The following is a 14,561-nucleotide window of genomic DNA, read 5'->3' on the forward strand; positions in this document are numbered from 1 at the left end:
TGTTGCAGCTTTCCACAGCCGACCCAAATGAATGAGTCAGTTGTGTGTCTTGAACCAAGGACTCCGCAACTAAATCAGCCGCACCATCCGTGGGAAGATCGAGCAGGACACTTTTATTTTTTCAGAGTCCTGTCGCAATCTCTGCCTTTAAAATCCAGAATCCACCCATTCCTATGTGTGAACGGACACTAAGGCGTATTCTCATCTGGAAAATTTATAGCATATTCTGTGGATGATATATATGAGGTACTTATTGCCTAAGTCTTTAAATGTGTAAAATACTGTCACATACGATCAGTGAAATTCATGAGTTCCCATTTGATTAGATACAAATATGTTCACCTTTAACTCAAATTTTGTTAAGGGCTCCAAAACCAATTCATTACAATAAAATGACATGCTAACCACTTTGACAGGCTGCAATTTACAAAGCAGCCACACATAGACACCTATAGTATAGTACAAAACAATATTGTCTTAAAAAGCTGATCATCTTATGACACATTTCTGGACTTGTCCGATCAAGATGAAATTTAAGGAAAAACATATGTCCTATTCTCAGACACTTTAGTAACCAATAGTTGCCGTCTTTCCACACCACACACATTTCAATCAAATCAATGACATGTCTATGGAGCTTGGTACTCGTTATACAGGAGTGAGGGTAAGAACTCTGAAGTTTAGTATGCAACTCTACTCATCTCCTCTAGAGATGAGCGAGTAGCACTCGATCGAGTAGGTATTCGATCGAATACTACGGTATTCGAAATACTCGTACTCAATCGAGTACCACTCGCTGTTCGAATGTAAAAGTTCGATGCAGAACCAGCATTGATTGGCCGAATGCTATACAGTCAGCCAATCAATAATGGTTCTTCTCCTACGTTTAGAAGTCTTCTCCATGCAGCTTCTCCGCGGCGTCTTCCGGCTCTTCATTCACTCTGCCAGGCATCGAGCCTGGGCAGAGCCGACTGCGCATGTCCGCTTGTAGTGCGGGCATGCGCAGTCGGTTCTGCCCAGGCCCGATGCCTGGTAGAGTGAATGACGAGCCGGAAGACACCGTGGGGACGCTGCAAGGAGAAGACTTCTTGGAGGATCCAGCCCGATCCTCACTCATGGACTTGGTAAGTATAATTTGATCGAACGTTGCCTACCCCTGAAACGGGCATTTTCCCCCCATAGACTATAATAGGGTTTGATTTTCGATTCGAGTAGTCGAATATTGAGAGGCTACTCGAAACGAATATCGAACCTCGAACATTTTACTGTTTGCTCATCTCTAATCTCCTCCATAATGGAATAATATATAGGGTCAAGCATGTCAACATAGGGTGACTTTTTAGTCAAGCATCTGTTTCTGAGCTATGTAATTTAAGTTATGATACAAAAACATAAGATTTGAAAAATCTCTTCATTTTTTATGAAATAAACAAAGATTCAATACTTTGCTTAATAATTTTATAAAGGACTCTCTCCTTTTCCCCATTGAAATACACAGGCTTTTAATATGCCCCTTTAAGTGGTCCATTTTTTGATACAAGTTGGGTTTAACATGTAAGGATTGTGTAATAAACATAACTTCTGTCAATCGAGACTTAACAGGGATTGTCTCAAACTCTGTAAAAGTGGCTGTTGTTTTGGCAGGCCCTTATCATCCATTCATTACATAGACCGCCATTAACATTCATTTGAAAGTCAGGCCGACAAAACTTTTCACAAACCAATTGCCAGGAGTTAGAGAAATAGAACCCATTTGGTATTAAAAATGGGTAATCTTGAACTTAGGTGTGATTAGGGGTGACCAAATACAGTAAAACCTCTCCAGAAGAAATCTATTTGAGAAGATCAGATTTTTAGATCCATTATATATTTTGTAGACTGGCCATCTTCAGTTAGAAAACCAGTTTGTCTCCAGCTTGTGCCAGTCACTGCCTTGGTTGCCCATCCAATATAGATTAATCTTCTTACTATCTCCTGCTAAGCTCTCCATAGTATTCCCTATATCGTCTCCTACATCTCTATATACCACCCTACTCATGATATCTGTTCTACCAATGATTTAAGCTTAACTTAAGAATCTCCCAGTCTTGTATCCAAGTCTTTTCTCAAACTGCACTGGTTCTGTGGAACGCACTACCCTGGACAACCAGATTAACCAGTTCCAATCTGCTTATAGAGTATTTATGTCTGTAGCTATGGGAACTACCATGATGCAATTCTCCCAGAGATTGTAAGAGTAAGTTCACACTGGATTTTTTGGACCGGATTTTGACGCGGGAAACCGCCTCAGAATCCGGACCAAAAACCGCCTCCTGCGGCTAGATGCCGATGCAGTGCACTGGCATCCAGTTACGGTATTCAACTCCAGATTAGCCCCAAATGAATGGGCCTAGTCATGAGGGAGTTTTGCACTGCGAATTCCGTGGCTGATTCAGCCACGAGATCCGTGGCAAGATAGTGCACCTCGCTTCTTTTTTCCACGAGCAGGAAGAAACTGTTAGCGGAAAAAAGAAGTGATCGACTCCCATTGAAGTCAATGTGAGGAGTTTTTGGAGTTGGATTCTGAGGCAGATTCCGTGTCAAAATCCTGTCCAAAAAACCCTGTGTGAACTTACCCTAAGATCGGCTGGGTCCTAGATCAGCTCTGAAGTTATGGGCAGGAGACTAAATTTATCAGCCCCAGTTACAGAGAAAATTAGCTCCCCCACCAATAAAATTAGCCCCCCCCCCCCCCCCCCAAAGCTCTACTATGATGTTATGGGGACACAATGTAAAAACAAAATGAATTTTTTAAAAAATTGAAGATTAAAAGAAAAATAATTTAAAATATAAAAAAATATGCCAATACCACTCCAACATCACAGATTCTAGCCCCAAACATGATGACACAATAACAAATAACAATTACCGTAACACAGAGGGAAAACTAGTTTAAAAAGTTTTAGCAGCACATTGAACATGGAAAGCTGATATGTTTTCCCAGATATTATAAAAAAAAACATGCAAAAATAACAATAACACTCCACAAATTACCTTTTCGGGTGCTTTGCCTTTCACATTTATGGGCTTGTCCATTTTTTCTGTTACTTTTTCCTATTAAAGTAAACACAGGTTAGTATTTTTTTATAGAGACATTGTAATGGGGCAACAGGAAGGAATTTACCAATAATGCCAGTGTATCGTGGCATAAAAGCCTCGAAGTAGAATAAGTGACAAACATGGAGCCAGTAAGGAAGGAACTCGATGGGGTGGAGAGGCAGCAGTAATACCTGGGCCCCATTACCCCAATGTAACATCAGTATTATAAAAGTCACAAGGCAGGTTGGGGCTTTGTTACAGATTTTGTAATAGAGACTACAGGCCCCATATACTTTCTGTATCAATTTCTCTGCTTGCTGTCATTGTTCTTACTTCTAGTGGATATAAATTAGTCCATAATCATGTGATACACAGTCCATGGTCATGTGATATACAGTCCATGGTCATATACTGTAAAGTCCATGGTCATGTGATGTACAGTCCATGGTCATGTGATGGACACACAGGGGCATTGGCCACACAGCCCCAAAGCATGATGGAACCTCCACCAAATTTTACAGTGGGTAGCAAGTGTTTTTCTTGGAATGCTGTTTTTTTTTTGGACGCCATACATAACTCCTTTTTGTATGACCAAACAACTCAATCTTTGTTTCATCAGTCCACAGGACCTTCTTCCAAAATGAAGCTGGTTTGTCCAAATGTGCTTTTGCATACCTCAGGCAACTCTATTTGTGGCGTGCTTGCAGAAACGGCTTCTTTCTCATCACTCTCCCATACAGCTTCTCCTTGTGCAAAGTGCGCTGTATTGTTCACCGATGTCCAGTGACACCATCTGCAGCAAGATGATGCTGCAGCTCTTTGGAGGTGGTCTGTGGATTGTCCTTGACTGTTCTCACCATTCTTCTTCTCTGCCTTTCTGATATTTTTCTTGGCCTGCCACTTCTGGGCTTAACAAGAACTGTCCCTGTGGTCTTCCATTTCCTTACTATGTTCCTCACAGTGGAAACTGACAGGTTAAATCTCTGAGACAGCTTTTTGTATCCTTCCGCTGAACAACTATGTTGAACAATCTTTGTTTTCAGATCATTTGAGAGTTGTTTTGAGTAGCCCATGATGCCTGTCAGGATACGGAGTTACCGCGGTCTCCTTGCTGCGCGGCGTCTCCCTGGGAGACGTGTTAGGAGTTCTATTGGGTGTGCTTAGGTCATTAAGGGTTAATCTTTTCCTTGCCTTCAGTCTCCATGCCGTTAGCCATCAGGTGTGTTTCTCTGCTGCTATTTAAACCCCACCCAGGCATGGATCCTTGCCAGCCATTCACTTTATGTTTCCTGGTTCCCCTGCTCAGTCTGATTCCCTGTCTGTTTGTATTCAGTCTGTTCCTTGGTTTGTATCCCGGCTTGTATTTTTGACTATCCCTTGTCTTTTGATTCGGTACCTTTACTATTATATCCTGGCTTGACCTCTTGCTCGTCTGACCTCGCCTTCTCTTCTGTGTCTTGCTGGGACTTGTGGTCCTCCCTGGTTCCATGCTGTTTAGTCTTTTGTTTTGCATTGCAGTTACACTGTGCTTTCTGTTTAGGTGTGACCCCGTGACTCCAGTCCCTAGCACTTTCAGGGCCTCCTCTCCCCTTATCCTAGCCGCCGGATAGAAGCGTAAGGAGTCGTGGTAGGCGCACTTCAATTAGGAAGTGCATTGGTCTGCCTCATCTCAGATATTACAGCATAGTTATAGCTGCAGGGCCTACGACCCCTTTTGTCATTAGTTGCACAGTGTTGCTTTCCCAGCTGTGTCACTTTGCACTGCCTGACCCTGACTCCAATCCTTACAATGCCACTCTTCAGAGGAGATTCAAATAGGAGAACAACATGCAATTGGCCATCTTAAATACCTTTTCTTATGATTGGATACATCTGGCTATGAAGTTCAAAGCTCAGTGAGGTCACAAAACCAATTTTGTGCTTCAGTAAGTCAGTAAAAAGTAGTTAGGAGTATTCAAATCAATAAAATGATAAGGGTGCCAAAATTTTTGCACCAGTCAAATTTTGGTTTAATGCACATTGCACATTTTCTGTTAGTACAATAAACCTCATTTCAATCCTGAAATATTACTGTGTCCATCAGTTATTAGATATATCAAACTGAAATGGCTGCTGCAAACACCAAAATATTTAGAACTAAAAATGATTAAGATTAATAGGGGTGCCCAAACTTTTTCATAGGACTGTAAATATGGCAGAAATGAAAAACAACATGGAATAATTAACAAGTAAATGCAAACAGCTAAGGTCAGTATTACAGGTGACAGCTAAGGAATTCAACAAGAATACTTCTATTCCATTTATGTGTTACTATAGTAACAACAAATACACTAAGTGGCGTAATCTGCAGAAAAACGTAAACGCTAACCTGATAATGAAGAGGGGAGAAAAAAATGACAAATGTATTGAGGATGCTTCTGTGGAAGACTATAGTGAGATGTATCATGTGACTACTAATATGGGTATACGGAATTATTTGGCACTCTTTCATCCACAAGGACGATAGTAAGGTCATTGCCTCATATAAGGTCACTTCCGTTTTTGATGCTATGACCAACTACTGCTTTTAGCATGAAAAGATTAATGTTCTATGTTATAATGTGTGTTATAAATCTCCTTCCCCTGTAGCAGCCCCATGCACCAGAGGGCAGGGGAATTACATTTCTGATCTACAAAGTGCCAAACATAAAGGAAAGCAAAGAAGTGTAATCACCCTTAGAGCTTATTCGCATGACAGGGTTTCATGGCCATGTACTGTCTGTTTTGAATGGACAGCACAACCAGCCTAAGTCTGAGGGGCTAGAGAGTATATGGTGAGAGGGAGTAGTCACAATTGATGAGAAGGGTCATATGAGTGTAATGTAGCCAATGGAGAGTACGATCGGAGACCATTGTGATGTAGAGTCAGAAGTAGGAAAATGTACAAAGCCCAAAACAGCGCAGCTCCATTGTGATGCAATAGCAACACTTATGTAATATACAACATGTAATACAGCAATAAACTATCCTACACCAACCTACAGTGCTGCACCTCACTAACACTAGGGGGAGCAATCCAGATGGGGAATTATTCCTTCTCATGACACTAGCCAGGTGTGAATCTGTACCACTCTACATCTGTAGTCAGCTACACCCAGCTGTGCGGCTCCTGCTGTCAGCTGACTGGTGGGGAAGACCCCCCAACCTCCCCCAATCTGTTATTGGTGAACTATTCAAAAGTCCTGAAAACTTCTAAAACCGCAGCTCGCTGCATGTTCATCTGGGGTGTTGTATGACTTTCTGAATGAATTGTTCATGCCCTGGAAGACATCGACTACCATACGTAAATGTATAAATTAACTCTTATATGTCAGTTTTTAATGGCTGTTAGGTCCGTCGAAAACATCACTGTCATGTGAATAAGGTCTGTGGGATGGGGGGGGTGCTCACACAGGTATTTGATGCTGAATTTGTCAAGTAGAAAACTTCTCCTTAAGGAAATTTTTCCGATTGAAAGGGTATGTTCACACTGAGTTTTTTGCAGGCTGAAAAAATCTGCTTTAGGAATTAGGAAACATTTCTTGATACTTTTTTACATTATGTGGTTTTTGTTGCGGTTTTTTTTTTTTTTTTTTTGTTGCATTTGACTCAGTTTTTTGCTCTTTTAAAAATGCTTGTGGTTCTTGCAAAAACCGCATCAAAAATGTATTAAAAACGGCGTAAAAAAATGCATCGCCTCCCATTAAATTCAATGGGTTTTCAAGGCAGAATCCGCCTGAAGATAGGTCATGTCACTTTTCTGTTTCCTCTAGTCTATGGGGTCTGTGGCTAACTGCTTTTTAAGCAGATGGGCTTTCCCTCTTTCACGTGCAGACTCGAACGATGATGAGACAAATGCTAGCGTGAACCAAGCATCAGATGTTGCTTACAAATAAGATTTGAGAGTGACAAAATAAAAGTATAATAATAGAGGCGATATGGAAGGGGCAAATACTTTCCATATTACTATAACTATATGACATGTCTCTTTACTGATCTGAACCTCTGGAATTTCCTCGGTTGACTTCTTTTTCCAAGTCTTTGACCTTAGTCCATTTGATCCTTTTCTTTAGCAGACCGACCTCTGTACAAATTACTATTATTTCCTCAACCTTCGATTCCCAGAACGTTGTTCAGCAGCCTCAACAAATCCTTATCACCGAGGGTAATTGCTGAACGTTCGTTTCATGACACTGCTTCTGGCTCAGGGTGGATTTAAGGGGAACATACAAATTTATTGGTATTTTTTAATGAATGTTTCTCCTCTCCCTTATTTTCAATATGTCCTAAAATGAGGTACTGTATGGAAGAGTTAATTTCTGGTAAGGCGATGTGTTGGAGTCCGTCATGCATAGAGTCCATCTGATTTTACAAATAAATAAGTCCTGAAAATCTGACTTTTTCATCCAGCTATGTCAGGGACAAACTAAAGGACACCCATATAGTAAATTGGATCCCTAGGGATCTGTTGCCCATTAATAGACTGATCTGTTTTATTGTTTAGTCCAGGGGTGCTCACACTTTTTCAGCGTGTGAGCTACTTTGTTAGCTGACCAAGGCAAAAGCTCTACTAGGGCGGGGCCAGGGCGGGCCTGTAGGCGGGGTCGGGACGGGCTTATGGACGGGACCGTGCGGGCTTATGGGCGGGATGTGGCATTTCTGTGGGCGGGGCCGTGCATGTGGGCGGGGCCGAACTGATTGTGAGAGCAGGAGACGGCATTCTGTGGCCGCCCAGGGATCCCCGGTGTCTGTTCACAGCGCAGGCTGAGAGTTATCTCTGGACACTGGCAGGCTGGGGCTGCTGCAGCCCCGCCTGCCAGTGTCAGGAGATGACTCCCAGCCTGCACTGTGAGCAAGCAGACACCGGGGATCCCTGCATCCCGCGATCGACCCATATGTCCTTTGCGATCTACCAGTAGATCGCGATCAACGTATTGGGCACCCCTGGTTTAGTCCATTCTTCTGGTTGTAGGGTGCATAATGCTGATGTGAACAAACCCTTAGTACTGTGAACATACCTAAATGTTGCGTTCAAGAAATGAGTGAAAACATGATTATACCCAAAAGCAATTGAAATAAAAGAAAACAGCAGTATCTTACAAATGAATACATAAGTTGGATGTTAAGACAGACCGAGCTTTCTGAGATAACCAAAAAGGAGCCTCAAACCAGGAATGTGGATTAAGGGGTTTTCCTGTCTCAGGATTTCACCTTCCCTCCTGTCTCCTCTCCCTTCCACTTCTTGTTTTTAGCTTAGACCAGCAGTTACTTCCTGTTTGTTCTAAGTTCCACATTTATCTCTGGATTCACATAGAGAGATAACAAAGGCTTTGAACAAGAAACTGTTCTGGCACTGATCAAGGCACAGCAGCTGAAAGCACTTTTCAGAGAAAGAAGAGAATATAGGTGGCCAGAAACAGGGACTTGAGTTATCAGCCCAACCAGAGATGTGGCCTAACAGCTTGGCAACGAGCTGTAAACACTGAGGAGTCATATCCATCAGTATGGGAGAAACTGGACATGATAGATAAAGGATTGTTTTGAGTGAAAACATACCTCCCAACTGTCCTGGATTCTGCGGGACATTCCCGGATTCTGGGTTGTGTCTCGTCGTCCCTGTCAGCAGGAGGTATGTTACAGTTTCAACTCAATTGTGTCCAGAGGACGTAGATGAGTTGAATACACTGGCGAGCGAAGTAGGAGCTGTCGGCAGACAGCTCCTGTTTCACCGCAGTCCTCTGGCCCCTGGAGCTGTAGGCATGATGTGATGATGTCACTCACATTGCGCCTACAACTCTGTGACTGAGACTGTACAAAGTTCAGCAGGGGAACGAGGAAAGGTGAGTATCTTTTTTTTAGGTTAAATTTTGAGGGCAAATTGAGGGGAAACATAATGAAGGGGGCACATGAAACTAGGGGCAGATAAAGAGGGGTGGGACTGGGGACAGAGATGGAGGAGGGACATTAAAATGGGGGCAGATAAATGGGGGGCATGAAACTAGGGGCAGATAGAGGGGGAACATGAAACTGGGGGCAGAGATGGAGGAGGGAGATGAAACTGGGGCAGAGATGGAGCGGGGATATGAAACTGAGGGTAGATGAACGGGGGCATATTAAGGGGAACATTAAACTGGACACAACTGGAGGGGAACATTAAACCTTGGGAGTAACTGGGACAATGTCCTTCTGACCCTTACCAACCTACATGTATCCCTTCCCAATCTGCTTTGGGTCCTGAAATCCTACAGTGATCTATCAGTTTATAAGGTTAATCCAACTAAGATGGAGGCCTTACTCCTTAACATCCCTGACTCAGATTTGCGGCTGTTATGGACTAATTTTGACTTCCAATGGAGGGACCATTCCATCCGATACTTGGGCATTCAGTTGTTCACCTCCTATTCAATGCTGTATTCGGTCAATTATCCTAGTCTATTTGCTGAATTGTGATCCCTTCTGGATAAGTGGCGTCCCCTCCGCATTTCCCTCCTGGATCGTATAACTGCGGTTAAGATGTCCCTTCTCCCGAACGTTCTTTATTTCTTTGAAACACTCTCTGTAGTGGTCCCTTGGAAGGAGCTTCGAGCTCTTCAGAAGTCGATTTTCCAATTTATATGGGATGGCAAACATCACCGAATCCCCTGCTCGGTCATGCTTGCAGGTAAAGGGGGGGGGCTAGCTTCCCATTTACGGTGTATTCCGTTTTGGGCTGTGTCCCGGGCATTCACGAAATGGGCAGTGATTGAGAAACTCTGGATGGCCCCAGTTCACCCTAATGCCTTGTTGTGGTCCCGTTCTCCCCCTCCTCTCCCGATTCTTCTCCTTGGCCTTATTCACTTCACGCGGTCTATATAGGCTACCTGCTTGAAATTTTTCCCTTTGGCGGCCCCCTGTTCGTCCATGGTTTCTTTTCTCTACAATCCTCTCCTCCCGGAGGGACTCTTCGCCCGTGGAGTAAATTGGGTCTTTTTCATATTGCGGAATTGATTGATCCCTTGTCTTTGGAGCTCAGGCCCTTGGACTATTTTACATCTGTATTGCACTTGCCTTCCTCAGAATGGCTACATTACAGGCAGATCGCTCACTTTATAGTTTATCAGTTCGGCTCCCTGAAGGTCTCCCTGCCCACGGCCTTTGAAAGGGTTTGTAAGGCAAGCACCTCCACAGCTGGTTTAATCTCAGGTATCTATAGGCTTCTTGCTTCCTCAGGAGTGAGTGGCCCTCCCTCTCATAGGTACATGGACCGGTGGTCTAGGGCGTTGAATAGGGAAATCTCACCTAGCCAGTGGCAGGTCATCTGGTCTCATGCGGCCAAGTCCTCCACATGCATTACCTTCCGAGAGACTCAATATAAATTGTTAATGCACTGGTATCTCACCCCTGCCCTACTTCATTCTCTTAATCCCAGCATCCCACCCTTTTGCTGGCGTTGTGGGGCAGGGATGGGTACTTTGTGCCATATTTTTTGGGATTGTCAGGGCATCCGCCCTTTTTGGTGAGAGGTGCAGTCTCCCACGGAAGCTCTCTTTATTAGAGGGGTTCTGTTGGACTCTCTTATCTACCTGTTCAATCTCCCTCTCCCTCATTTAGGTAAGCATACATCTAAATTGTTCTTATATCTGTGTACGGCGGTCAAAACCCTCATTGCCTTGCACTGGAAGCGTATCTTACCCTCCACTGGTCCCGACTTAGTGGCTCGCTTAAAAGATGTGTGTAGCATTGAATTTTTGACGGCATCCCTGAACCACACCCTAGATGCATTTCAGGTGGTATGGTCATCCTGGGATGCTTATTGTGCTCTGAATGGCCTCTAACCCCCTTTCCCTTTTGTCCTCCCCTTTGTGGTGTGTGTACCCCCTGTCTTTTTTTTTTTGTATTCTTTATGATCTGTTATAATGTCATTTTATTTCACTGATACATGTGTGCCTTATTTTTTGTCTTTAGTATTGTTACTTTATATATGCTAAAAAATCTTTCAATCAAAATTACAATTAAAAAAAACCAAAAAAAAAAAAACCTTGGGAGTAACTGAAGGGGGACCTGTCTGCCTCTAGTTGTCCCCAGTTCAATGGCACCCTCCAGCTACACCTACGGTTTGATGTTCCCTTCCAGCTGCCCAAGTTTAATTTCCCCCTCTAGTTGCCCCCCGTTTAATGTCCCTCTCTAGATTCCACCAGTTTAAACTGGGGCACAAGGAGAGGAACTTAATACTGTGGGACAGCTGAAAAGGAACATTATAATGTGGGGACATATAATCTACGGGTGACTGTAGAAGGATTATACTTTGTAGGGGCATATGGAAAGATGATTGAGAATGGGCGGAGTCAACAAAAAAGTGGGTGGAGCTAAATTTGACGTAGCGTGGATAGTGCGCTGGACAATTTGCCCCTCTTTCTGTTCTTCAAAAGTTGGGAGGTATGGTGAAACACTTCAGTTAGCTTCAGCTACAAGTCTGAATATGATCCTGGAGATGGAATACTGCATTTAATAGAAAAAAAAAAGCTGAACTCGCCATTTTAATCCCCTGACACTTCCAGCGCCAGCACTCCGGCCCTCCCTGCTCAGCTTTGTTTGCTATCCTGCACCAATAATGTGCCCACATCACCACTGCGGCCAATCTCTAGGCTTCGCTGTATACAGTAAGAGACCACTACGGTCAGTAATCGCAAAACTCCATTCGATTCAGGTGGTCCTAACCTCTCTATCTGTGGGGCTGGGTGCTATTCTGGGTTCAGGTAACTCCCTTTAAATTGATGTATGGGTCTAGAGGATGATACTGTGGGATCTGAATGAATTGTAAATTCTGATGTCTGGGGTCTTAATTCAATTGCTGTATAGGACCTGAATTAAATTTAGGGTCTGGGATCTGAGCTGTGAGTTCTGATATCTACGGTCTAAATTAAATGTGAGGTTTGACATCTGAGCTGTGGTTTACATTATTATATTACCGTATATACTCGAGTATAAGCCGAGTTTTTCAGCAAAGTTTTTGTGCTGAAAAAGTGCGCCTCGGCTTATACTCGCGTCAATACGGTAATTGAAAATGTCACATGACTGGTCCGCAGTGAAAGACATCTGTGGGAAGCCGCTGGGGCAGCGATAGGTGAGTGGTGAGGCAGCGCTGCCTCCAGGACCGCCCCAAGATGTTACCAGAGCATCTTCTCTGCCTTGGAAACATCTTAAAGCAGTCCTGGAGACAGCGCTGCCTCACCGACCACCTCTCAGCAGCAGCGCTGCTCCAGCGGCCTCCCACAGATGTCTTTTACTGCGGACCAGTGAAATTACCACTCGAGTCAATACGGTAATTGATTTGAGCGTATTGACTCGCTGCAGCGGGCCTCCGCTCCAGTCCCGGCCCCCTCCCCCGGCTACAACACACGCCGGGTGATGTGGTCACGTTAGTTCAGGCCCGCACCCGGCGTATGTCGATGACGTCTTACTGCGTCTTAGCACAGGCGATGTCATCACACCCCCTACGCTGTGACGCAGAAGCAGCCGCGGGAGAAGATGAGCAGTGGCGACAGCGGGAGCAGCAGTGCGAGGTTGGTATGAGAACTTAATGTTTGTTTGTTACGGCAACAGGCTGCAACTGCTACCATAAGGCTTTGGGCCTATATGGTAATATCCCAGACCACATGACATCTGGGATATTACCATATAGGCCTGATGCCGGCTAGGATTAACATGAGCACAAACAGAATGTCATGCATTTTGTATTTTTTTAATTGTCAGGGGTTTTCCAAGATAATAATTTTGTATTCCAGGGGTTTGCCATGCACAAAGGTTGGGAAACCCTGATGTAAGATTGATGGACTTGGGTATAGAAATGCACAGTGAACTAAAATGTGCTGCCAAGTCAAATATGTGATGCCCAAAGGCCTAGATGCACATGATGACAACATATTGTAGTTCGGCCTCCCTAGAAATCACTGGACAAATGGGTAAAGTGCACACCAAAGAAAGAGCAAAGCCAGAGCTGCTTCAGAGGTGGGTAACCAAAGTCATTAATGGACTGGGGTTATTTGGCTTGGCAATATGACGACTAGGGATCACCGACTCATTATATTTGCTATAAACTAGGGGTGTAACAAGTAAACATAGCAAACGTAAAAATGTGGAATCATTCCATCACTACAAAATTGATGGGGTTTATCCTCTGGCTCTGAAACTGGTTCACAGTTGGGTGTCTGAAATCATTAAAGGGGTGTTCTGGTTCCAAATGGATTTTTCAAACTGATATCTAGTGATGTGTCAGATTTAATCAGACAGATTAGATAGAAAACATAGGTAAGAATGAGGGAGAATATTTGTGCTGTATGAGCCTGACTGCTGCCTAATACAAAGGACAGGTAACCCTTTCATTGCCAATAATCTAATTCTGTATAAATCTGTTCTGCAATAGAACATTTTGATCTGTCCACAAATTGTTTTACATAGTTTTAACTGACAAAGTTAGTTCTGATGAACTTAACCTATCTATCTGCAGGGCTGTGTTGATATGCTGGTTCTGGTGACCCTAACCTATCTATCTGCAGGGCTGGGGTGATATGCTGATTCTGGAGACACTAACCTATCTATCTGCGGGTCTGGGGTGATATGCTGATTCTGGAGACACTAACCTATCTATCTGCGGGTCTGGGGTGATGTGCTGGTTCTGGAGACACTAACCTATCTATCTGCAGGGCTGGGGTGATATGCTGGGTTCTGGTGACCCTTACATATCTATCTGCAGGGCTGGGGTGATATGCAGGATTCTGGTGACACTAACCTATCTTCTGCAGGACTGGGTTGATATACTGTGTTCTGGTGTCACTAACCTATCTATCTGCCGGGCTGAGTTCATATACTGGGTTCTGATGACCCAAACCTATCTATCTGCAGGGCTGGGTTCATATACTGGGTTCTGGTGACACTAACCTATCTATCTGCAGGGCTGGGGTGATATACTGGGTTCTGATGACCCAAACCTATCTATCTGTCGGGCTGAGTTCATATACTGGATTCTGGTGACAGAATCACTTTACAGGGAATCTGTTTCTTTTATCCTTGTGAATAACAAGGATAACAATGTAATTAAATGTGGACGAGCACATTGTCTGTATACATGGAGGATCAGACCTTAGAATCAATTCACTGGATGGGCCCAAGGAAGCCCAAACCAACAATGAATGTGTCATAAATGTGTATAATAAGCAAAATCTGTGTCATATCAACCAACAGCAGTTTTTTGATGATTTCCACAGTTATAGCATTTTTTCCTACATTGCACAGAATAAAAGTAAACTCAAAAATAAATGAAATTGAAATAAAGAGATGACCATGACATACCCTAATGCAGAAGAAGGCAGGTCTTCTATGGAGTTACTGTCTATAGGAGTAATGTCACTGTAACACAAGTCATTGCTATAAAGAAGATATCATTCTGTGTTGTGCTGTTCCTCTGTTAATCTTCTTATGAATGAAAT

At 43.5% G+C, this 14,561-nt stretch overlaps 1 protein-coding gene across 2 annotated transcripts in view; it reads right to left on the reverse strand.

Annotated features, from left to right (window-relative positions):
* The window catches only part of SLC2A9 (solute carrier family 2 member 9), a 220,024-nt gene that overhangs the window by 205,080 nt on the left and 383 nt on the right, over positions 1-14,561 (reverse strand). The window contains exons 1-2 of one of the 2 annotated variants that reach the window (XM_075260767.1): positions 14,425-14,535; positions 3,034-3,093 (exon numbers count right to left, since the gene is read on the reverse strand). In XM_075260767.1, the coding sequence (XP_075116868.1) occupies positions 3,034-3,075 (42 nt within the window). In that variant the 5' untranslated portion in view covers positions 3,076-3,093; positions 14,425-14,535. Of the gene's footprint in view, positions 1-3,033; positions 3,094-14,424; positions 14,536-14,561 lie in introns of those variants that run through there. The other variant, XM_075260760.1, reaches the window with a different exon arrangement.

Source organism: Leptodactylus fuscus, chromosome 1 (genome assembly GCF_031893055.1).
Source record: "Leptodactylus fuscus isolate aLepFus1 chromosome 1, aLepFus1.hap2, whole genome shotgun sequence".
In the NCBI taxonomy this organism is placed as follows: Eukaryota; Metazoa; Chordata; class Amphibia; order Anura; family Leptodactylidae; genus Leptodactylus; species Leptodactylus fuscus.